We start from the raw sequence: 23,648 nt of genomic DNA on the forward strand, positions 1-23,648 counted from the left end.
ACGGTCTATGTAAGTACTTGGCACAATGCCAGGCTCTGTTATGCAATAAATATTAGTCCCTTCCCCCAGGGATGGTGGGACCAGGCTCTTTCTGGAACCTAGGGGTGGTGGCTTCTGGAAGGCTGACCATGTACGGGCCTCCAATCCCTTCCCTTCTGTTTCTGACAGCTTGTACAATAATTGCATCTGCGACATGGGAGCTGAGAGCCTGGCTCGTGTGCTTCCGGACATGGTGTCCCTCCGGGTGATGGAGTGAGTGTGGGAGTCTGGGCGGTGGGTGGCTCAGCCCGGGTGGGGGACACTGAGGGTCTCTCCCTGGGTGTCCTGGAAGGGCTGGGTGTGTGGGTGGCCTTGGTCTGGAGCTGGGGAGTCCTAAGGGTCAGGCCCCAAGTGAGTTTCTCTTGCCAGCGTTCAGTACAACAAGTTCACGGCTGCCGGGGCCCAGCAGCTCGCTGCCAGCCTTCGGAAGTGTCCTCACGTGGAGACGCTGGCGTAAGTCCAGGCAAACCTGGTGGGTGGAGAACAACTCACTCCCCAGGCGTGTGGCCCAGTGTCACCCCAGAGCTCAAATCACGCTCTTCCCTTCACCAATCTGCAACCCTAAGTGAGCAGACACTGCCCCCTCTGGCCTCAGCTTCTTCATCTGTAAAGTGGGGATGGTAATAATATCCACCCAAGAGGTTTTGTGAGGCTTAAACTAATCAAGCCCTACAAAGCTCTTATAACAATAGTAGCTGGCACACCAAAATGCTCCATAAATGCTATATTAGGCCGAACCATATGAAATTGCTGACATCCACCCATTTTTGACCTGTAAAATTGGCAATTTCATATGGTTCAAGTTTATCTTTTATTAAGTCACCATGATGTCCAATAGTGGTTACTTTATATTCTTTCAAAGCACTTTTATCTCCATAATCACTCGTACCTTCTAAGACACACAGGGTGGGTCTTACGAGACCCATTTTACAGATGAGGAAAATAAAGCACAGAGCAGTTAACTAACCTTCTGGGGTCACACAGCAAGTCAGCTGCAGAACCATAAAGGAATCTCGGGCCTCCTAGGCTTCTACTTTTCCCCATGACCCACACCGGTCTGTATCTTGCCAGGGGAAAAGTACCCAAGGTTCTAGGCTGGGTGGAAGGAGGGATTTGGAGGCAGCTGTCATTAGAGCCCCAGACCACCCTCTGTCCTCTAACCTGGCTGTGTCCCTTTCCCCCTTGCAGGATGTGGACGCCCACCATCCCATTCAGTGTCCAGGAACACCTGCAACAACAGGATTCACGGATCAGCCTGAGATGATCCCAGCTGTGCTCTGGACAGGGTAACCAGGGTGGGCTGGGGAGGGGAGAGCCACAGGGGGTTGGGGACAGTGTCCTTGTGAACGTGGCATTCATAAAACGCAGGTGGGACACAGGTGGGGCTAGGCCACCACCCTTGGACGATCACATCATCAGAGACATCCCCCCATCTCCACCCTGGGCTCGGTGGAGCTGTCATCCAGGCTTTGCGAGCTTGATCCCTGCAGTCAGGCTTAGAGACCAGGGGACAGGAAAGTTGGCCATCCACATCCCCGAGCTTCAGTGCTTAGAAGAGCTTCCTTTGGGGACTCCAAGCCTTCCCAGCTGCTGTTTTGGCTTGGTGGCTGCCCTGATGCTCCGGGTTTGTCTTCAGATGAACTTGCTTGACAAGTTTCCTGCCCCTCACTATGAAGATTGCTGTCCCCCATCGCAGTGCTCCCCGCACTGGGCTGCACATACGCCTCCATTCCCACTGCCCCTCCCATTCCCCATCTTGATAGCACCCTTCCCAGGTGTCAAGCTGCCCCTCCTAGAGTGTCCAACCCCCTCTCCTGTCTCCTCCCCCTACAGCACGTTCTCTGAGAACACCGATCACGCTGGACCTTGAACTGGGTACTTGTGGACACAGCTCTTCTCCAGGCTGTATCCCATGAGCCTCAGCATCCTGGCACCCGGCCCCTGCTGGTTCAGGGTTGGCCTCTGCCCGGCTGCGGAATGAACCACGTCTTGCTCTGCTGACAGACACAGACCCGGCTCCAGGCTTCTTTAGCGTCCAGTTGGATGGATGCCTGGTGGCAGCTGCAGTCCACCCAGGAGCCCTGAGGCCTTCCCTGCAGGACATTGCGGACGGCCACGGCCAGGCCAGAGAGAGTGACGGAGGCAGCCCTATTCTGCTTGCCTAGGCCCCTGCCACCTTGGGGAGAAAGTACTTCTTTATTTTATTTTTAGACAGAGTCTCACTGTTGCCCAGGCTGGAGTGCAGTGGTACGATCTGGGCTCACTGAAACCTCCGCCTCCTGGGTTCGAGCAATTCTCCTGCTTCAGCCTCCGGAGTAGCTGGGACTACAGGCACCTACCATCACATCCAGTTATTTTTTTTTATTTTTAGTAGAGACAGGGTTTTGCCATGTTGGTCAGGCTGGTCTCAAACTCTTGACCTCAGGTGATCCACCCACTTCAGCCTCCCAAAGTGGTGGGATTACAGGCATGAACCACAGCACCCAGCCACAGAGAAAGTACTTCTCCACCCTGCTCTCCGACCAGACACCTTGATAGGGCACACCGGGCACTCAGAAGACATTGATGGGCAACTTCCAGCCTACTAATTCCCCAGATTGCAACAGGCTGGGCTTCTGTGGCAGCTGCTTTTGTCTCTGGGACTCAATGCACTGACTTTGTTGGCCAAGGCCAAAGCTAGGCCTGGCCAGATGCACCGGCCCTTAGCAGGGAAACAGCTAATGGGACACTAATGGGGTGGTGAGAGGGGAACAGACTGGAAGCACAGCTTCATTTCCTCTGTCTTTTTTCACTACATTATAAATGTCTCTTTAATGTCACAGGCAGGTCCAGGGTTTGAGTTCATACCCTGTTACCATTTTGGGGTACCCACTGCTCTGGTTATCTAATACATAACAAGCCACTCCAAAACATAGTGGCTTAAAACAACACACACATTTATTCTGCTCACACATCTGTCATTTGAGCAGGGCTCAGCGGGGACAGCTCCTTCTCTTCTACTCTGTGTCAGGTGGGACAGCTTGAGGGCTGGGCTGGGGTCACCTGAAGAGTCATTCTCCTGTATGTCTAGCAGGCAATGCTGGCTGTTGGCTGGGGCCTCGGTTCCACTAAGGCCTCAAGTGATTCTCCTGCCTGAGCCTCCCAAAGTGCTGGGATTATAGATGTGAACCACCACACCCAGCCCACTTCTGCCATATTTTGTTGGCCAGTGTGACAAGGGTTGCTACTCTGCTACCCACCCTCCTTTCACCACATGTCGCATGCACATGTGTGCACGTACACACACACACACACACACACTCACACCAGAGCCCACCTTGACTCAAGTCCTCTTTTCTGAGAGGATTTTTCTTTGTGGCTTCCTAAAATTCAGTGGAAAATTCATTGCTTGGGGATGAGAAAGGTTGAAGCACCGAAAGCTGTATCAAGGGGAATGTTTGCCTCTGCCTCTGACACTGTCCTCTGCCTCTGTCCTGGGAGCGAGCTGGTTTTTAGCAGAGATGGAGTCCCACCTTGGCTGCAGTGAGCTCCGCTTTCTACCCAGCGAGCTGCCAGCACGACTGTTGCTTTCCACTCGGGCATAGTCTGCCCGGAAGCCCCAATTCAAGACAGCTTAGCTTACTCCTGGTGGCAATGGGAGCTGCCTGTTCAGCTCCAGCTCACCAGCCCCAGTGCCCACAGGATCAGCCTGGTTCCCAAGCTCTGCTCCTCTCCCCAGCAAGTGAGACGTGGGTGTCAAGAGAGTCTGAGGGATCCAGACCCGGCTGCATGGATCTTAACTTTGCTTTATTCATTCTACAAATACATACTGAGTGCACAGTCATGAATAAGATGTTCCTGCCCTGGTGAGTCTTATATTTTAGCAAATTAAAAAAAATCTTTGGACAGGGCTGCCAGGTGAGGTTGGCCAGTCTGTACACTGCACAAAGGCACCTGGTCAAGGGGGAACATGGGGGTTGCAAAACAGTCTGGGTTCTGCTTGCCAAGCTGGCAGTGCTGGTGTGGAGCCTTTTAACCCAGAGGGGCATGTTTTTGTAGTTAACACACAGTCATCATAAGTGTGGATAAATCACTGTCTCCATGTCACAGATCTAAGTGATACTTACAGTCACACTCCTATAAGGGAATGGACTCCTGACTTCTTTGGAGGACCTCTCTGCAGGCACAGGCACAGTGTGCTGGAAGTGCCCCGAACCCCATTTGTCAGGTGGTAGGGCAGTGCTCAGAGGAATCGGGGCATGATGATGCAATTCCACGTCCAGTGGATTGTAAGTCCGCGCACCTTCCAAATGGTCACTTTTCCTCTCGGGCCTCTCTCTGCATGCAAATGTCTCCCTCTTCAAGCTCACCTTTTTCCTTGGGCCTCTCAAATGTCTTCTTTCCAGATTTCGTAGCTTTTCTTTCTTTAGCATCGCATGAGGGCAAGTGGCGCTACAACTGTCTTTCCCCAGAGTTCTGCCGCCTCTACTCTCCCACACCTCAGTCTCCTCACCTGTAGAAGGGGGTTAATCATTTGTACCCTGCTTCACTCGGTGTGTATGTGAAGGTGCTTTGAAGTCAAGTGCTCTGCAAACTGGAGAGAATTACTGCTAGTATTCCGTGAAACTGCAAGTTGACCCAATTCCACTCATTCATTTAATCCTTCCAATTTTTTTTTTTTTTTTTTTTTGAGACAGAGTCTTGCTCTGTTGCCCAGGCTGGAGTGCAGTGGCACAATCTCAGCTCACTGCAACCTCTGCCTCCCTGGGTTCAAGCAATTCTCCTGCCTCAGCCTCCCGAGTAGTTGGGAACTATAGGTGTGTGCCACTACACCTGGCTAATTTTTTGTATTTTTAGTAGAGGTGGGGTTTCACCACGTTGGCCAGGCTGGTCTTGAACTCCTGACCTCAAGTGATCTGCTCGCATTGGCCTCCCAAAGTGCTGGGATTACAGGTATGAGCCACCGTGCCAAGGCCTTCCCCCATATCTTTAATGAAGGTCTACCACGTGCCTGGCACAGGATACCCACTGCCACCTCTATAGGATTCAGGCCTGGTTTCTAGTTTGGCCTTCAGGCTTTTCCCACCACACCCCAAATGCTGTCCCTGGCTTGTGGAGTGGGGCAGAGGGCCAGCCTGGGACTCTCACACCAGCCCGACTGGGGCAGACTCTCTGAACCCCTCTGGATCTCCAACTTGGGAGACCCTTGTCTTCTGCTATTTGTCAACCACAAGGTTCTGCCTAGAACTCCTTTCCCGAATCTCAAAGTTAAAAAAAAAAAAACAAAAAACACGCAGGGCCCCAGGGGTTGGAGTTGCATACATTTTTTTAATCCAAAGAAGTCAGCCTCCTAAGTATTGCTTAAACAGGTTTATCAGAATTAAGTAGGCACAACACTCATACTGTCAGAAAAGCCTTTCCAGCCAGGGGAGTAATGGGGACCTCCCCAGCATGATGTCTGTTTCGCCAACTTGCTGAAGAACGAGTAACCTGAAATGAAGAAGCGAGAATCCCACCCTCAGCCCCCGACAGCTTCCTCAGCTTTTTCTTCTGAGTCACTCCCTGCAACAGCCGCTGCATCTAAGACCAGCCTCGGGCTAAACCCAGCTGGCCTGAAGGCTCAACTCACATCAAACGGAGCTGGGAGTTGCTTTTGCGTGTGTCCGCAGTTTGAAGTGTCCTCTCTGAAGGTGAAGTGGGGGAAGCAGGTGCGCTCCGGGGTGAAGTGCGGGGAGGCGAACTCTGGCTGGGTTCCTGTAAACTTCCATCGCAGCTGCAAATAATCAGAAGCCAAGGCCAGGCCATCGGAGTGACGCTGCGGGCAGATGAGGTCGTGGGACGCCCCGTGCATTCCCCCTTCTGTGGGAGCAGGTGCCTTCCCAACCTCAGCACTCAGTCCCAATCTCTTTTCTACTCTCCTGGGTCCAAATAGGAACCTCTCTGTTGGCACGAAGCTTTTGAGGGGAGCAGGCCTAACAAGAAGGAAAAAGGGGGGTTACTAGCATGGAAGCCCCACCCTGCCACCATGTTGGCTGGGGACAGGGACCAATCCATGAGGCTCAGGAGGTTTGGGGTGGGGCAGGGAAGTCTTCCTCCATCCTTTGAATTTGGGGAACCACTGGGAGCCCCAGACTCAGGCTGAAAACGTCTTTCTGCAATTTTTATTAAAACTCTTTTTAATGAATTTGCCTAATTTCTCAGAGGCCCTGGGCTGGAGAACCAGCACATTGTCACACGGGACAGGAAGGTCTGTCCTGTTTATTGGGAGGGAGGAGGGGGACGCTGGTGCAGTCTGCTCAGGAGTCACCCAGGGTCTGAAGGCTGACTTGCAGCTCTGGGCCAGCTGAGCCAGCGCTGGGTAATGGGCAGGGCTTGGCAACACCTCCCACCTTGCCCGGAAAAATGCTTTGCAACCTACAGGAAGGCACTGGCCACAGCCAAGTCACTCAGCAGCCCACTTGGCTCCTTCTCTCAGGACGCAGCACTGTCTCCATGGCCTGGCCCCCTGGCAAGTCCCCGTTTCCCACTGCCTTCTCTATGTGCCCAGCTGGGTGCCAGTGTTGCTGCAGCACCTTGTGTTCCCATGCCCAACCCCTCTGCAGCCCCCTCAAGCCCTGCTCTGATTCCAAGCCTCATCTGCCAGCTCAGACTATCCCTTCCACAAACTTCACTGAACATCTCGCAGAACTTGTATGTTAAACATGTGACATGTATTGGTGTTTGACAGGGTGCTATTGACATTTGGGGTAGGACAATTCTTGGATGTGGAGTGGCTGTTCTGGGCACTGAGTATTTAGCAGCATCCCTGGCTCCAGGCCACTAAGTGCCAGTAGCATCCCTGGTCACTGTAACAACTAAAAATGCCCTCCTACCCTTTTTCCAAGGTTGACCTAAGGGGGCAGAACTGTTTCCATTGAGATCCATGCATCGTATAGGATAAGAAACAGAGGTTCTTATCATTGTATAGGATATGAAACTGAGGTTCAGAGAAGCCAAGTAACCTGCCTAAAGATGCACAGCTATGAGAGGCAAAGCTGGCACTGGCTTGGTAATAACGATGGAAACAGTCTGAATGAGAGCAGCTACCATCTCCTGAGGTCTTAGCACAGGCTGAGGACCCTGCTTAGTGCCATGAGAACTTAACAGAGACTGTGGGTGCCTCACCCCATTCCCTCTACTCACTCTTCCTTGCAGGTTGACCTGCCCTTCTTTGCTGAGGCCTTTCTCTGCCTCCAGAGCCTGCTTGGTCCCCAGGCTGTAAGTGCAGGCAGGGCTAATGTCTCCCCATAGCTGCCCTCCACCAGGCTGCTCCTGAGACACCTGCTGGCCAGGAGCCCCGAGCAGAATCCATTACTCAGATTCAGCTGCACAGATGCTCACTGCAGAGATCTCCAAGGCCTGCGGTCATCCTTGAGCCCATCTCAGATTTGTGTGGACAGGGTGTTAACAGAACATGAAATCAGCTGGATACAGCGGTTCATGCTTGTAATCCCAGCACTTCGGGAGGCTGGGGTGGGAGGATCACTTGAGGCCAGGAGTTTGAGACCAGCCTGGGCAACATAATGAGACTCTGTCTCCATAAAAGATTTAAAACTTAGCCAGGCACGGTGTAGTCTCAGCTACTTGGAAGGCTGAGGCAGGAGGACTGCGTGAGTCCAGCAGTTCAAGGCTGCAATGAACTATGACTGTGCCCCTGCACCACCCAGCCTGGGTGACAGAGACCCTGTCTCAAAAAAAAAAAAAAGGAGAAGATGGAATCATTCAGTGAGGACCTCACTCCTCTCCCAATCCTGTGACCACAAGCAGCATCCCCGACAGTCCCAGCCAGGCGTTAGTCTGGCTGTAGCTGCTCTCTTGTGTGCAGATCTCCAGTCTGAATGGGCTACACGTGGAATCTACTAACACTCCTGTTTTCATTGTGTTTATCTGTAGGGTTGCCTTCTATTTATAGCAAGTGATGCCAAGTTTCCATTTCTGGTAGTAATATAGTTTCTCTTTTCAAAGTGGCTCACGCCTGTAATCCCAGCACTTTGGGAGGCTAAGGCGGGTGCATCACTTGAGATCAGGAGTGTGAGGCCAGCCTGGCCAACATGGCTAATTGAGGTCAGGAGTTCAAGACCAGCCTGGCCAACATGGCTAAACCCCATCTCTACTAAAAAAAAAAAAAAGAAAAAAAAGAAAAGAAAAAAGAAAAAAAAAATTAGCAAGGCATGGTGGCAGGCGCCTGTAGTCCCAGCTACTCGGGAGGCTAAGGCAGGAGAATCTCTTGAGCTGGGGGAGCAGAGGTTGCAGTGAGCCGAGATCATGCCACTGCACTCCAGCCTGGGTGACAGAGTGAGACTGTGTCTCAAAAAAACACAAAAGTTTCTCTTTTCAAAACGTTTCACTTTAAAAGGAGCCAATTTAAAGAAAACTGTTAATAGTTCAGGTAACAGGCAGATAGAGGAAAAGCTGCTGAGTGTTGTATGAGGTTTGAGGGTTTTGATCCCAGCTGGTCCCACTCACTCCACAACAGAGAATAAAAGGGTCCAGAGAGGGTGGTGATCTCTGCCTGAAGTCACACAGTGATTCGAGGACAGGGATGTGACCCCAGACTTCTATATCTAGGGCTGGAGGATGTCCTGGGACACAGTTCAATTCTCATCTGTCACCCACTTTGGCTATGAGAGATCAACCCCTTTCCTCCTGTGCCTTGCAGTGGCAGCCTTGGCAAACCCTAAATGAAAATCGTGACAACACTTGACATTTATGAAGCATTTACTTCGTGTTTACCTTGTACTACTCTAACTCATGTCTTAACTCACTTATTCCTCAAAAACAACTCTAGGAGGTGGGGCCAAGTAGGACCATCATCCCTGCATTTCACATGGAGCTCAGAGAGGTTAAGCAAGCTGTGCAAGGCCACACAGCTCATAAATGGCAGAGCCAGGATTTGAACCTCTGTGGCCTGATCCCAAAGCCGAAACCACTCGGCACTGCAGGTTCATCCCTTTTCTCTAAGGCAGGGGTATCCAATCTTTTGGCTTCCCTGGGCCACAATGGAAGAACCGTCTTGGGCCACATATAAAATACACTAATGATAACTGATGAGCTAAAAAATAAAACAAAATAAAAAAAAAAAACAAAAAACAACTCACAAACAAACCAAAAAAAAATTCTTTTCTTTTTTTTGAGACAGAGTCTTGCTTTGTCACCCAGGCTGGAGTGCAATGGCATGATCTTGGCTCATTGCAGTTCCAGGTTCAATAAATTTTCCTGCCTCAGCCTCCTGAGTGGCTGGGACTACAGGCGCATGCCACCATGCCTGGCTAATTTATGTATTTTTAGTAAAGATGGGGTTTCACCATGTTGGCCAGGCTAAAATCTCACAAGGTTTTAAGCAAGTTTAGGAATCTGTGTTGGGCCACAGTCCAAGCCGTCCTGAGCTGTACGCAGCCTGCAGGCCGCACCACGGGTTAGACAAGTTTGCTCTAAGGCACCAAGAGCCCCAGACTGAAAAGCACCCCAGAGCTGCAGCTTGTAGAACCCAGGGCAGCAGGTTCTCCAACCTTCTGACATCATTAGAGCACAGCACACAAGTTATCAGTCACTAGATCTTTTTCCCCCTTTCTGAAACTGTAAGCCTTCACTCCAGGCCATTCCCCAAAGCTGGACAGAGGACGTGGCTGGCTTCTGTAGTCAGAATGACAGTTGGGTACTAGATCCACTTTGTGAAGCAATATCTCAGCTCAATAACTCTACAGAGAAGCTGCCTGGTTCAGGATGTGGCTTAAGAAGATGGCCCTGGCATTTTACGGGCACTGGTAGGCGAGGCTCTGAAAGTGGTAGAAGGGGATTCTTTCCTGGAGTTCAGCTGCCCATTGTGCTGCTCCTCAGGGCAAACCCTGTGAGATCTGGATTCAGCCTGTCTGTGCTGATTGTAGTTCTGCCCCTCCCTGGCTGTGTGACCTCAGACAAGTTACCCACTCTCTCTGGGCCGGTTTCCTCATCCGGAAAAGGGGACAATGCCCACCGCATTGGGTTGTTTGTGTCTGTGGAGTGCCTGGCAATACCCAGCACACATGAGGCATCAGTACGTGGTGGTTCCTTCCCTCCTTAGCCCTACCTGTTCCCAGGTAGAAACCAATACCGGCAGGGAACCTTCTCAAGGCTGGGGGCCTTCTGAGAGCAGTAGCGCTTTTCCTCCTTCAAAGACTTTGCCTTCTAGAAACCCATTGCTCATTCCTTTCTTCAAGTACCAAAACAATCAAAGTGGCTAAAGACAGATGGCACCCTCCCCTGCTCACGCAGCCACTCTGATCCTCCACCCTGGTGACAGGGTGGCCGTCTCCTAGTGGCCGGAAGGTCCATGTCCCTGAGGAAAGCCAGTGTCACAGAGAAATGATGGCCACTTTCTCAAACCTGGCTTCTGATTTGCATGTTGGCTGCCAAAGCTGATCAGGAGTGGGCTTTGTGAAGATGCCTGGTCCACCACGTGCCTCCGGCTGACCACATCCAAGACTCCCTGAGGCCTCTGGAAGGACAGCACTTGCCCAGTGCCTCCCTCCAGGTCCTGCCACATCCAAGAACCACCTGGACTACTATTTACTTAGTATTTTAAATCAATGCACTTTTTAAACTCCAATTTTTAAAAAAGATCATTTATGTCACTATATAACACCCAAAGCAGTAGAATTTATCATACACAGAAGGCAATGCTAAAAATACAATGAAAATGGAACCATGAATTCTAGCTTGATACCCTTGGCCTGTACAACTGAGCCTGGTGCCAGTTAAAAGGGCAAAGCAGTAGGTGCTCAGGGGGTGTCGGGCCCCTGAAAGCCGATCTGCTCCGCTGCTGCGTATTCACTGCCACCCTGGGACGCCTCCAGCAGAGCACCTCACTCGGGGAAGCATCAGGACAGTGTGGCCAGGAGCCCAATGCTGCCACCTCATAGATGGGTATCTGAGGTAAGTCATCAAACTTCTGCAAGCCTCAGTTTCCTCCCTTGTCTAATGGAACCCTCCTTGGCGGCTTCACAGGGTGACGCTTGGGGCAAGTGATGGAGATGGGGGAGAGGCAGTTATTTTTAACCACCCAGCCAAGCCATTTGCCAGGAGGGACTCCCAGAAATGAAGCCTTGCCCTGGAGGGAGTTCCCCGCCACTCCAAGCTTGAGGCCTGGGATGGCAGCTGTGAGGGTACCAGCATCATCTGGGGACTCACTGGGTACCAATTATCACTGCTCTTGGGCTACTTCAAAGTCTGCCCACACAGACACACCCTCCTTGGTAACCAATCCTCAGGAGGAAGGGCGCCCAAAGAAAGGGGGAAGGCTTCCTGGGCTAGAGCCCCTTCAGGGTCTGACACACCATTGACACTGACCACCTCACTCATTAAGCAAGCACCGACTATACATCATTCACTATCCCAATCTAATTTGCACAAGCCCTTAGGCAAAAATAGTAGCAAATTATATGCTACTATTATCCCTGTTTTACAGAGAAGGAAACCGAGGCTTAGGAGATGAAGTCTGAGGTGTTGGTGGAGCTGGGATTTAAACCAAGATGTGTCCAACTGCAAAGCAGTTGTAAGCAACAATTTTAGAGGGTACAGGGAGGTGACCCTAAGTAACAAGGAATCACATATAGTGAGCAAGCAATTTGCTTTTCAGTTTTTGGTCAATCCTTATGATTATTTAGAGGAGAAAGTTCAGTTTGGTGCTGGTGTATCTTATGTTTATCACCTGACAGTTGTTAATCTCTTTTTAACAAAAAAAGAGCAGGCCAAGGCCCTGTGTCTTTAGCTGGCTTTGGTATTTGGCCAAAAGTTAATGGCTTTGGCAGTTAGGGTTTTTATCCATGCCAAGTGATGACGGTTTTCTCTTTAGTGACATAGACATTCTTTTTAAAATAAATTCACCTAAAAAAGTAGTTTTACAAATGGAGCACTAAAACTAGTGCATTTCATCTTAAACTGCAAATTATAAAGGGAATAATAGCAACTTGACAGTGGAGAGACCTGGCAGACACCACCTTCACCAACTGATCAAAGTTAACGTTGCCAGAAAGGGGACAGATGGCACGTGCCTCTCGGTAAGATGCACTGAAGACACACACTCACTTCTGCAATATTCCTGCCAAGAACGCCTCATCTGAATCTAATCTCAAATATAACCATCGGACAAACCCAAGTTGAGAGACAGTTTACAAAACACCAGCCTCGTACTCTTCCAATATGTCAATGTCACAAGAGATAAAGACAGACTGAGGAGCTGATCCAGACTGAAGAAGGCTCGAGATTAATGCAAAAGTTGATCTGGGATTGCATCCTGGACCTCAACTCTCTCTTTTTTATTGTTCGGGGACACTATTGGGACAATTTTTTGGTTTTTTTTTTTTTTGAGATACGGTCTCGCTCAGTTGCCCGGGCTGGAGTGCAATGGTGCAATAACTCGCTGCAGCCTTGAACTCCTGGACTCAAGCGATCCTCCTGCCTGAGCCTTCCGAGTAATTGGGACTATGGGCGTGTACCACCACACCTGGCTATTTTTTTTTTCCTACTTTTTGTAGAGACGGGATCCCACTAAGTTGCCCAGGCTGGTCTTAAACTCAAGTGATCCTTCCACCTCAGCCTCCATAAAATTTGAATAAAGTTGTAGACGAGATTGGTCATAGGATTGTATATTGCGTCAATACTAGATTTGCTGATTTTGACAACCCTACTGTGGTTATGCAAATTTGTCCTTGTTCTAAGGAAATAAACACTGAATTATTTAGGAGTAAAGGTACATAATGAACCCATTTTCAAATGCTTATGAAAATTACACATATACACGTGTGTGCATATACACAGGCATGCATATACAAACAAGGAATGGCATGCATGCATGTATACATGAGCAAAGTGCTAATTGGTGCACTTGGTGAATTTGGGTGGGCATTCTTTGTGCTCTTGCAACTTTTCCGCATGTGTGAAATTATTTTTTAATTTTTTTATTCAGGAAAAAGGAGCAAGAGTGTGTATGACACAGGCTGGGCAGAAACTATGAGCTGGTGTTCCAAAGTCGGGGATGGGGAGCCCTCACTGGGGGCGCCCCTCAAACCCTCGGTGCTGTGGCCAGGGAGCCGGGCTGGCAGCCTTCCCTGGCTTTGTTCCCTCGGCCGCCACCTCCCCATTCTGTGCCTCCGTTGATTTGTGAGACGGGGATAAAGATGTCTGCCACTTTTATTGTGATCTTGGGTTTCCCAAAAGCAGACTACGCTTTCAGAAGTTCTGGGAGGAAAGCTAGCAGATACGCCAGAAATGTGAATATCCAAATTGAGAGGAGCCCTCACTTTCTTAGTTCAGCAAAACAGACACACGGGCTATAAGTGGGGCAGATCCTGCCTGTTTCTTGGCTGAAATCTCCAGTTTGTATAATGCAGGGCTAAGAGAGTGGGGCCCTTGACATCTCACTGTGTTGAGACACATACTGGGGTTTTCTCCTGTCTGAAGACGCAGCTGGCACCAATGTACGCTGTGGCCAAGGACCTTCTGGGTGAGCCTCATGTCAGGAGCAGAGTTGGAGAGGTGGCCAGGCCTGGGGGCACACTTGTCTCCCTGTGTCACCATTGTCTGTCTCTTGCTTAGATGACAGCCACAGCTTCCTGGCCTGGTTTCCTGCATCCGCCCTTACCCCTGCCTGTGGGATCTCCCATAACTCAAATCTGACTGTGTCCCTGCGGAAGGTTTGGGTTTCTGAGCTGGGCAGCTGTATGTCCAGCATAGGGGTTCTGCTGACAGCAAGGCCACAAATTGGCAAGGAGGGACCAGGTTAGGAAGGAGCAGCTGTGGTTCCTAGTCGGGAGGTAACTGAAGCCTAGTAAATCCTGGAATAAGATAGACCAATGAATTGGATAACCCTCAGCTCCAAAGCTGAGCTGTAGCAGGACAAGCCAACTCTGGTGGCAATGTTCTCCAGTCTCTGCATTTTCAGCTCGCTGTGTGCCAAGAGAGGGCTGGCAGGTACCAGGGCCTTTCACTTTCATTAGGAACTGGGACGAAGAATCCAACTGAGCTGCCTCTGCACCAGAACTGCTGGGACGTGAGGACTCTCCCTGGCTCCCAGGCCAGCCACTGCGGCCCTTTCTCCTGGGAAGGAGGGAGCTCCTGATTCCCCATTCCCTGCTCCTGGGCAACAATTAACACTCTAGGAAGACCACAGAGCCGGCTCTCCAGGGTTCTGGTGCCCTGAGGACCACAGGGCAGCAAGAAAGGTCTCCTGAGGGTGCTGGGGCTGGGAAGGCAGAGTGGGAAGTCCCCCCCAGCTAGGCTAGACCTGGACCTCCCTGGCACTCAGGCAGCCTATCCTCTTTTGCTCATGGAATATAAATATTCGTGCACGAGTATAGGTGCAGGTTTCTACGTTCACAAGGGCATGGGTATAACACGCTTTCCATTATATCTGACTATGAATACGAGTGGTTAATATTAAAACATCTCTTACTATATACAAGGAGGTCTAAGTGCTTTATGTATATCTCACTTAGTCCTCACAACAAGGGAGATTTTCATTATTTCCATTTTCTAGAAGAGGAAACCAAAGTACCGGGAGGTTAAGCAGCATGCCCAAGGTCACAGCTACCCTAGGATGTGAACCCAGGGCCCCGGCTCTTAACCATGACCCTAATACTGCCTCCTCAAGTAGGTGCTCAGCAAGTGTTTGAAGAAATGAATTACGTGGGTCCACACATAAGAGAGAGAAAAAAAAGAGGGAGCAAAAGTGGGTGCGCCTGTTCATCTTGATACTCATCCTGGGCCCCACTGCGTGACATGCCCCTTGCCCTTAGTCACTGTTTCCTGGATTGGCATGTGGGGAACACATGTGACCACATGAGAACGACTGAGAAAAAACAGGACTGACTACCGGCATTCCCCTGCTTATGGAAAGGGGCCTGGAGATGAGGCTCGGTCAGATCATCTTGAGGTCTTTCCCAGCGGCTTCCCTGCTGCTAGCCACCTCTCTCATACCCCGGGGTTCTGAGCTTCCTCAGCACTTGAAGGCAAGACCTCCTTGGCTTGGATTTGAGGGTGGGGAGGGGGGAAGGCTGTGCATGGCTTCCACCACTTCTCCAGGCCTCCCCACTTCCCAGGGTCAGGCCCTGACACCCCGAGAGCTTTGCAAGGGTGTCCCTGAGAGATACTTCCTGGTGTTTCTGCTTAAACAGCGTTTGCTGCAAAATATGTCGAAGCATTTGGGATTCAGTTTTTAGTTCAGAATATGCCAATGTTTTCATTTGGAAGGGGAAGTGTTTCTGTTGATGTGATAAAGAGATAAAATAAGACGTTCTTCACCAAGTTACACTGCTTCAAAGTCAAGTGCTTGGCTTGGAGACAGGGATTTATCTTGGGACCGCAGGGCCTTAGCACATGGCCTGGCAGAAGAGCAGGCAGGGTCAAAGTCTGTTGAATGAGTGAGTGCATATGCAAAGGGCCTAGACCCAGGAGTGCCATAGAATCAACGCTCACTACAGATTTTGAATGGATTTCGTAGGTTCTACTTCTGAGAGTTGTTCTCAGTCTGTTCGTGTTTCTCTATCTTCACTAAACTCCCCTCATCCAAGCCTCTGTCATGTCTGGCCTGGACAACCAACAGCCTCTGAGGTGGTGTCCCTGCTTCCCCTCTTACCCCTCAGCTCATTCTGTCCACAATTGCCAGAGTCATCTTTACAAAATGGGAATGTGATTGTGTCATCTCCTGCCTAGAACCTTCCAATGGCTTTCCACTGCTCTTGGCTATGGCCTTCCAGGTCCTCCATGTATGGCTCCCGCCCACCTCACTGACCTCTCCTGGGGCTGTTCTCCAGCCACATGGGCCTCCTTTTGGTTGCTGGAAAAACCAACTCTCTCTCACCTGAAGGTCTTGGCACTACTGGACTACCGGCACCCTCAGCCTGGACTGCTTTTCTCTAGATCCTTCTATTGAATTAAGGTTCAGCTCAAAAGCATCATCTCCTTAGAGAGCCTTTCTATGACCCCTCAGTTAAAGCAGCCCACCATCTCTATTCTACTGGTTCACTTGTTTTACTCCATGTCTACACCTACAGAGACCATCTACTAGATGCCAGGCACAGTTTTAAGTGCTGAGGACACGGCACTGAACACGGCAGGGAAGCTCACATCCTTCTTGCCTGTCTTCATAGCTCTGAAAAAATCTGATTCTCTTGTTTGGGTTCCTACTAGTCTTCCTCACCAAGTGCCAAAGGGCCAAGGCTGGGTCTGTGTTCCTCACTGTGTTCACTCACCAGGCACTGTACTGAACAAAAAAGTGTTTGTTCCGTAAAAGAACGGACGGATGGCAGGCAGGCAGGCTGGGGAGGTGTGCAGAGCAGCTGGCACACGCTCCCCCTGGCACTTGGCTCTTGCTAAGATCTTACTGAGCTCAACGGAAGCTTTCTTCAAAGAAATCTCACTGTGGACCCCGTAGGAGAGCCCTCTGCACCCAGCTATGCTGCCAGTAGGTCCTACCCCACCCTGTACCACCATCTGCAACAGACTCAATGTCTGTGTCTCCTCAAACTTCATATGTTGCAACCCTGATCCCAAATGATGGTATTGGGGGGTGAGGCCTTAGGGAGGTGATTAGGTCATGAAGGCAGAGCCTTCATGGATGGGATTAGTGCCCTTATAAGAACAGTAAGAAATAAATGCTTAAGTCCCCCAGCCTCCGGTATTCTGTTATAGAAGACTGAACTAAGACACCCTCTGCCTGCGGTTGTCTTGGCAAAGCCAGGTAATGCAGGAGAGGGGTGGACTCAGCCTGCTTGGGGTGAATGGTATTAGCGTCCATTTTCCTAAAGGAGCCCTTGCTTACCATAACTCAGCATCCCCTCTTCATTGCCACTGAGGCCCTGTGCCAAGTGACACTCCAGTACTGTCCAGCCTCAGGGGCTGAGCCAAGGCGTTCCTGCCTGCCCTGTGACCCTCACCAGTCCCGGAGGCTGCCTGACAGCTTATCTGGTCATGTGTTCTCTCTCATTGAGTCCAGCTGCCTCTCTTCCTGGAGACTATGACCAAGTCTTACTCCTCCCTGGACCTTCATTTCCCTACCTCTCACATACACAGTGGGTTGGATGCTGGATGCAAAGCTCCCTCATCACAGCCCCAAAGACAGGACTTGACCATCTCAGTGCAATGACCCTGTGGTCCCTTCTCCCAAGGACCTAAGAGCCCCCTGAGTGCTTGCAAACACTGCAGACAAAGCGAGCCCTAGCACCAGCTCCCTGCCTGCCTGTTCTGTGAAGGGAGCCTACAAAACTGGCAGCCCCTGCAGTTCTGAGCTGCAGAACTGATGAGCTGGGGCACCCTGAAATCTGACTCCAAAATAGCAGCAAACCCAAGGCCAAAAGGAAGTACAGGCTTCTTTGCTTGAGATTTCTCCTCTCACAGCCTTGGCCTGGAGCCCCTGCACTTAATCTGCACCCAGCCACCCAAGGGCCACAGTACAAATATGATTCGTGCCTGGCTCCCTGTGCCTTCTGACACCTCTAAATCTTTATCCTTCTAGGATGACCGAGAATCCCCCAAAAGCCAAGGTCATCATCAAGCCAGGATGAGGATTGGGGGAGGAGCGAACAGCTCTTCCTCAAATAGATTTGGAAGCGAAGGCTTTTTCCATAAGCTTTGGGGGGTAAGTCACAGGGTGACCCCAAATGTAACTTAGTCTCGGGGTCCCCTTCCTTTTCACCAACTGTCCCCTTTGCTGAGGGAAGCTTTCTAGCCCAAACGAAGGAATTAAGAGGGGTCTGGCCATTCCTGGCATCCAGTTAGACCTGGAGGAGGTGAAGGGAGAAGCCTGAGGGAGGGGTGTGTATCCGGCCTGGGGATGCCTCCCTCTCCCTTGCCAGCGCCCCAAACCGCCCTCATCCTGTTCGGAGATGGCACTTACAGGCCTCGGAGGCAGGGGAGGATCTCCTCCTGGGGAACCATCCCCGTCCAGATGGTGCCCCCAACCAGCTGCGGCGGCATGATCTGGGCGGCTGGTCCAGGGCGTGGGTTGCGGCTCGAGGGAAGAGGGGAACGGCAGTCGAGACCCTACTCCAAGTACCCATCAAAGACGTCGAGCTCCGAGTCAGCATCGTAAAGGCCCGAGCCGGGGTCGGAGAGTACACCGAGGTCCACGAGCGCCTGGTCCATGTCCTCGGGCAGGAAGACAAGGCCCACGTTAAGGACGATGTACTCCATAAGGAAGGCGTAGTACAGGATCAGCACATTGACGAAGAACAGGCCCACGTAGAACATAGAGGGCAGCAGCGGCGGCGGCACGTAGGGGACCAGGGGGCCCAGTGCGTCCAGGTGGGCCGCGACCCGGGCGCCGAGCATGCAGCGGGTGGTAAGGGCGGCGGCGGCCCGGCGATCCCGGCGAACTCAGCCGCTGCGGCGCCCGGGCGGCCGGCGAGGGCACAGCGCAGCCATCCAGGGGTGCCCTGGGGCCCGACAGAGGCGGCGCCGGGCTCCAGATGTCCCCTGGCAAACGCGCCCCGACCCCTGAAATACGCCGGGCGGGTCACCGCACCCCCAGATGTGCCCAGAAGGCCCTCTCGACCGCCCAGACGGCGAGACGGGCCCCCCCTGAAGTGGCCGGCGGCTGCCCGGCTCCCTCGAGGCGCCTCTCTGGCGCTCGCAGGGCCTCGCAGCCGGCGGGGATCCCACCGCGGCTGAGCGTCTAGGGCCAGTCCCGGCAGCTGTCTCTCCCGCCCGACCCCGCAGGTCCTCGCGCCCCCCCGCGCGCCCCCGCAGGCCCAGCGCCCATGGCTGCGGCCGCCGCGTCTCCCTCCGGGTCGCGCTCGGAGCTCCGCCTCCCGAGCGGCCCCGAGCTGGTTCGCCGGCCTGCCCCTGCATACGCTCATTGGCCGGCTCGACGCCCGCGCTGACTGGCCCGGGCCTCCAGGGGGCGGATACCGCTTCGCTCCGCCCCTCGGAGCGCTCGCGTCTGAGTTGCTTTCCTGGTTCGGGTCTGCGCTCAGATTCGCTCTGCATATCAAATAGCGGGAGGGAAAAGAGATTGAACACAATTTAAACCTAGACATAATGCTAAGGCCTCAAAAGCCGAAGAAAACCCGGGCTTCCGCTGCACCTTGATGCATGCGTCTTTGGGACTCCGTTTCTCCTTTGAAAGGAGGCGGGGTCGGGGAGGGGCGACGGACGGTTGCCCTGAAAATCTTGGACATTCCCAAAGCGCCAGTTTTCATGGTGATCAACCAGTGTCCCCTTCGCTTCTCCAAACTCTGGTTGCTGGAAGGTCTGCCCACTAGGGAACCTGCATCCTAGAGTTAAGGAATACCTGAATAGATTCCGAGGTAGTTCAGATCTTCAACCATAAGGTTGCTTTTTGTTTCTTTTTAGTTTGTAAATCATGTTTAAAAGCAATAATACATATGGCTAAACATTCGAACAACCTTGAAGTACACAGAAAAGGGAGTCTCTCCCACCCACTGGTTCCCCCTGCTCTTGGGTAACCACCGTATGTCTTTCAGGAAAACATGGTCTTGCCTGAAGAGCCTTCCAAAGCAGTTCAAGACACCTTTAAATCTCAGGCCACACTGAGCTGAGTATTTTCCATGCACTGCTTAATCGGAGGCACACAAGGCAGCGTAGTGTGTATGTGCGTACTTTTTACGGATGAAAAATAGGAGCCCAGGGAGCCTACATTTCTGAGCCTGGGTGTGTTTCTTTGGAGGCCAGATCCTGTTCTTTTCTGCCCCATGACTTTGTCTTGCCCCACTTTATATGAATTACAGGGCAAACCATTAACTCTCCACTCTTATCCATTTCTCCAACTGCTGAAGGTGAAACAAACCTTTACTCATTCATGCACTTTACCAATGTTTTTTAAACACCTACTATGTGCCAAACCTTTTGCTAGGCACTGGGGAGAATACTGGCCTCTGGCCCAGTTCTTTCTTGAGCAGAGTTAATGGGACACAGCAGACCTTTAAAAAGGATGATATATATAAGTGACTGAATGAATGAATGGATGGTAAACTTGAGAAGTCTTGCCCACGTCGAACTTACTACTTCTAATCCAGGGGAGAAATTAGATATATTCTGGCTCATGCAGAAAGTTGGGTTATTTCCTTTTTCACTTTAAAGTGGTACTTTGGGAAATAGCATGGATTCTGGGTGAAGATCAGAGGAATCCTCTGGAAGTACAAAATTTTCAGTTTGGTGCATTGTTGCTTGCAGGCTTTTCCAACACACACACTTAATTGAAGTGGAAAAAGAAAAAGGTTGTCAGGACACATAAGGCTGTTACCTATTTAGTGTCATTTTGGTTTATAAAGGGAATGAAAAATAAGGGTGCGGGCATGGATATGAACCCTGGTTTTGCCACTTATTAACTGCATGATCTTGCGTAAGTCAACCTCTCTGTGACTCAGTTTCCGTGATGATAAAATAGGTTTGATAATAGTACCCAACTCATAGGATGGTTGTGAAAATTAAATACCTTAATATGTAAAGTCCTTAGGACAGTGGCTTTGCATAGTATACACCATCCAATACTGTCAGGCCTCTGAGCCCAAGCCAAGCCATCGCATCCCCTGTGACTTGCACGTGTATGCCCAGATGGCCTGAGGTAACTGAAGAATCACAAAAAAGTGCAAATGCCCTGCCTCGCCTTAACAGATGACATTCTACCACAAAAGAAGTGAAAATGGCAGGTCCTTGCCTTAAGCGATGATAGGATCTTGTGAAATTCCTTTTCCTGGCTCATCCTGGCTCCGAAAGCTCCCCCACTAAGCACCTTGTGACCCCTACTCCTGCTCGCCAGAGAACAACCCCCCTTTGACTGTAATTTTCCTTTACCTACCCAAATCCTAAAAAACGGCCCCACCCTTATCTCCCTTTGCTAACTCTCTTTTCGGACTCAGCCCGCCTGTACCCAGGTGATTAAAAAAGCTTTATTGCTCACACACGGCCTGTTTGGTGGTCTCTTCACACGGACGCGCATGACAAATACTATTCTTATTCTTATTATAAACCTAATAATTGTTACTATGTGGTGACTTTCCTTGACCCACCTTCGCCGATTCCCTCTCCGGTACTGCGCCTAAAGCTTCCAATTCCCGCCCAACCGGGGCTATTCTCCGGGTCGCTCCTCCTCCCGCCCCGCCTTTTCTGGATGGCCGTAAGCCCGCAGTTGCGCGATGCACGCAGGGCCTTGTAGTCCCGTCGCTGAGTCCTGTCGCCCAAGGCCTCGCGGATGAACTGTATTTCCCAGCACCCCACGCGGCGGCGGCCGTAAAGCGCGGCGGTCGAACGGCCGGTTCCGGCTGAATGTCAGTGCCGGGCTGTGGGCCGGGAAGGAAGGCGGCTGGTGGTTCCTCCACCTCCTCCGCCGCCGCATCCTCCGCTTGTGCTGCCGCCGCGGGCGCTGGGCCGCTTGGCTGGTCGGGCATGAGACCGTGAGACGAGAGACGGGTCGGGGCCGCCGACATGTTTGGCCGCTCGCGGAGCTGGGTGGGCGGGGGCCATGGCAAGTCTTCCCGCAACATCCACTCCTTGGACCACCTCAAGTGAGTGTGGGGGGCGTAGCGGGAGGCCGCGGGGTTGGACGGGGGACGGGGGCTCCGAGTTCCGGGTCCGGGCTCTAGGAGGCGTGAGAGCGGCGGCGGCGAAGGGCGCCCGGGGAAGCCCGTATGGTGGTTAAGAGCGAGGGCTCAGGAGTCAGGGCGCCTGGGATCGAACCCTGACCCCGTCGCTCTTGGCTGTGTGACCTTGGACGAGTCGCTTAGTTTCTGAGTCTCAGTATCCCCACCTGTAAAGCGAGAGAATGCGATTTCAGTTTATGGACACAGACTTTGTTCTTGACGGTGTCCAGCAAGTTTCCTGGCGGGGTGCATCTTAAGCTGAACAGCTTAGGGGTCCATGGTCTGGGTCCTGGAGTCGGGCAGATCTGGGTACGAATCTATCTATGAGAATTTAGGCCTCAGGTTCCCCACTTGTAAAATGGGTAGAGTGACAGCACCTGCTTCCTGCCGTTGTGTTGAGGGTTGGTTGGATAAGAGAATGAACGTTAAGCTCAGAACAAGTACAATTGCTCAATAAACGGCATTAATTATTATAAAAGAACAGATTATTTTCCGAGAGGAGTCTAAGCTGGAGGCATGCACGCTGAGACCCAGGATTTTGGGGCGAATGGGGAGGATGAGGAAAAATAGAGACCTCTGAGAAGGGAATGACTCTACAGCTCTGGGGGAGAACTAATGGCAAATAGGGTCTTGGGACCAGGAGTGCACAGAAATTAAGAGGCTGGCTTTGCAGCCACACCTGCATTCAAATCCTGACACCACCACTTACTGGCTGTGTGACCTTGGGCAAATTACTTCACCTCTCTGAGCCTCCAGATCCTCAATCTGCAGATGGCCAGTAGTGGTGGCTGTGTTTATTATCAGCTCAGCAAGGCCTTCCCAGACCACCCTACCTAACATGCTCCCCCCATCCCAATTCCTATCCATCGCATCTTTCTTTCTCTTGCTTTCATTGAGTGCTTCTCCACTCTCTGCAATTATTCTGTATTTTTTATTTATACTTACTTTCTGTCTCCTATTAAACTGGCACTTCAGAGACTGCTTGGTTTGCTCAAAGTTGTATTCCCAGCATCTAGTACTGCTCTCTGCCTGCTTAAAGAGTAGAAAAATGAATGGTTGAATTGGGGAGAGGTGAAGAGCATGCAGGCCAAGACCCGGGATTTGGGGGCATGTGTGGAGGATGATGAAAAATAGAGATCTCAGTGAAGGGGAAGGCTTTCGGGAGGGAAATGGCGGGGATGCTGAAGAGGGGAGTAGACAAGCCTTCAGTGTCAAGAAATAGGCAGGTTTCCAGAGGGAGATCCTGAGACTACTAATTGGAAAGGAGGAGGATAGGGTTAGGGATATGGTGGGAAGTAGTGGAAGGGAGACGGGGCTGTGGAAAGGATTGGTGGGAGGGAATTAGATAGGGACTTCTCATGTGTCCCCCGGAGTGGGGTAGGGGTAGTGGCAGGGCTGCAGTTCTCAGCTGTGACCTTTCTAGCATGGAGCAGCATTTAGTAAAACGTTTGTGAGTCTTGAAGAGTGGGGAGCAGGAGGGTTCAGTATGTGATGAGGGGCACTTTTAGAGCAGGAGGTGGTGAGAGAAGACAAGGGGAGGAAAGAGGCCCAGGACAAGGATGGGGTGGGTAGGGAAGCAGGGATCTTAGATGGGAGGGCAGCTGGCGGGGGAAAGGGAGTGGTTGAAGGATTTCAGGAATTTATCGAGTGGGCGGAGGTGGCTGAGGAGGGGAGGGGAGTTGTCCAGAGGAGGTTGGGCTTCCTGCCAGCATCCAGGTACCTGCAGGCTCTCACCTAACTCTGCTTAACTCTAGCCCTTTGAAATAACCTTAATTTATTAATATATCGAATGCGTTATTCTGTACCAGGTACTTGCTAAGGACTTCCTGTGTGTTATTTCCATTTGTCCTCACAAGTCTGTGAGTTACAGGAACCATTATTGTTTCTGTTTTACAGAAATGGAAACTAAGGTTCAAGGGGCTTCAGTGACTTGCCCCAAGGTGTCAGCAGCTGAAGGGTGGCAGAGGCAGGATTTGACTCCCGAGCTTGTGCTCATTATACTGTCTTTCTGAGTAAAAC

At 51.5% G+C, this 23,648-nt stretch overlaps 3 protein-coding genes across 16 annotated transcripts in view; 2 read left to right on the plus strand and 1 right to left on the minus strand.

Moving 5' to 3' along the window:
- The window catches only part of LOC105467776 (class II major histocompatibility complex transactivator), a 65,379-nt gene extending 59,177 nt beyond the window's left edge, over positions 1 to 6,202 (plus strand). For 7 of the 8 annotated variants that reach the window (XM_071084114.1, XM_011717482.3, XM_071084117.1 and 4 more), the window contains 4 exons: positions 169 to 252; positions 409 to 492; positions 1,228 to 1,325; positions 1,873 to 6,202. In XM_071084114.1, the coding sequence (XP_070940215.1) occupies positions 169 to 252; positions 409 to 492; positions 1,228 to 1,303 (244 nt within the window). In that variant the 3' untranslated portion in view covers positions 1,304 to 1,325; positions 1,873 to 6,202. The remainder of the gene's footprint in view (positions 1 to 168; positions 253 to 408; positions 493 to 1,227; positions 1,326 to 1,872) is intronic. The other variant, XM_071084115.1, reaches the window with a different exon arrangement.
- On the minus strand, positions 5,327 to 18,492 carry LOC105467773 (Dexi homolog). 2 transcript variants are annotated; one of them, XM_011717480.3, is made up of 2 exons: positions 17,927 to 18,492; positions 5,327 to 5,990 (listed from the first exon to the last, which is right to left on the minus strand). In XM_011717480.3, exon 1 carries the CDS (start codon positions 18,358 to 18,360, stop codon positions 18,073 to 18,075), a length of 288 nt encoding a protein of 95 aa, XP_011715782.1. In that variant the 5' UTR covers positions 18,361 to 18,492; the 3' UTR covers positions 5,327 to 5,990; positions 17,927 to 18,072. The 2 variants fall into 2 exon arrangements, with proteins under 2 accessions (XP_011715782.1, XP_070940226.1); XM_071084125.1 differs by having other exon boundaries at positions 17,927 to 18,076.
- A 2,788-nt stretch (positions 18,493 to 21,280) lies between these two features.
- LOC105467772 (C-type lectin domain containing 16A) overlaps positions 21,281 to 23,648 on the plus strand; it is a 240,001-nt gene continuing 237,633 nt past the window's right edge. For 4 of the 6 annotated variants that reach the window (XM_024788485.2, XM_071084121.1, XM_071084123.1 and 1 more), the window contains exon 1: positions 21,282 to 21,554. In XM_024788485.2, coding sequence (XP_024644253.1) covers positions 21,475 to 21,554 — 80 coding nt within the window. In that variant the 5' untranslated portion in view covers positions 21,282 to 21,474. Of the gene's footprint in view, positions 21,555 to 23,648 lie in introns of all 6 variants that reach the window. The other 2 variants (XM_011717473.3, XM_071084122.1) reach the window with 1 other exon arrangement.

This window comes from Macaca nemestrina, chromosome 18 (assembly GCF_043159975.1).
Source record: "Macaca nemestrina isolate mMacNem1 chromosome 18, mMacNem.hap1, whole genome shotgun sequence".
Classification (NCBI taxonomy): Eukaryota; Metazoa; Chordata; class Mammalia; order Primates; family Cercopithecidae; genus Macaca; species Macaca nemestrina.

What these genes read in the sequence shown, in the direction of transcription:
- LOC105467773 (XM_071084125.1), bottom strand. Translation starts at nt 18,006, where the DNA reads ATGCCGCCGCAGCTGGTTGGGGGCACCATCTGGACGGGGATGGTTCCC. An exon ending in CTCCCCTGCCTCCGAGGCCT is followed by an intron (nt 5,991 to 17,926) that starts GTAAGTGCCATC and finishes CCTTCTTGTTAG; the next exon opens with GCCTGCTCCCCTCAAAAGCT.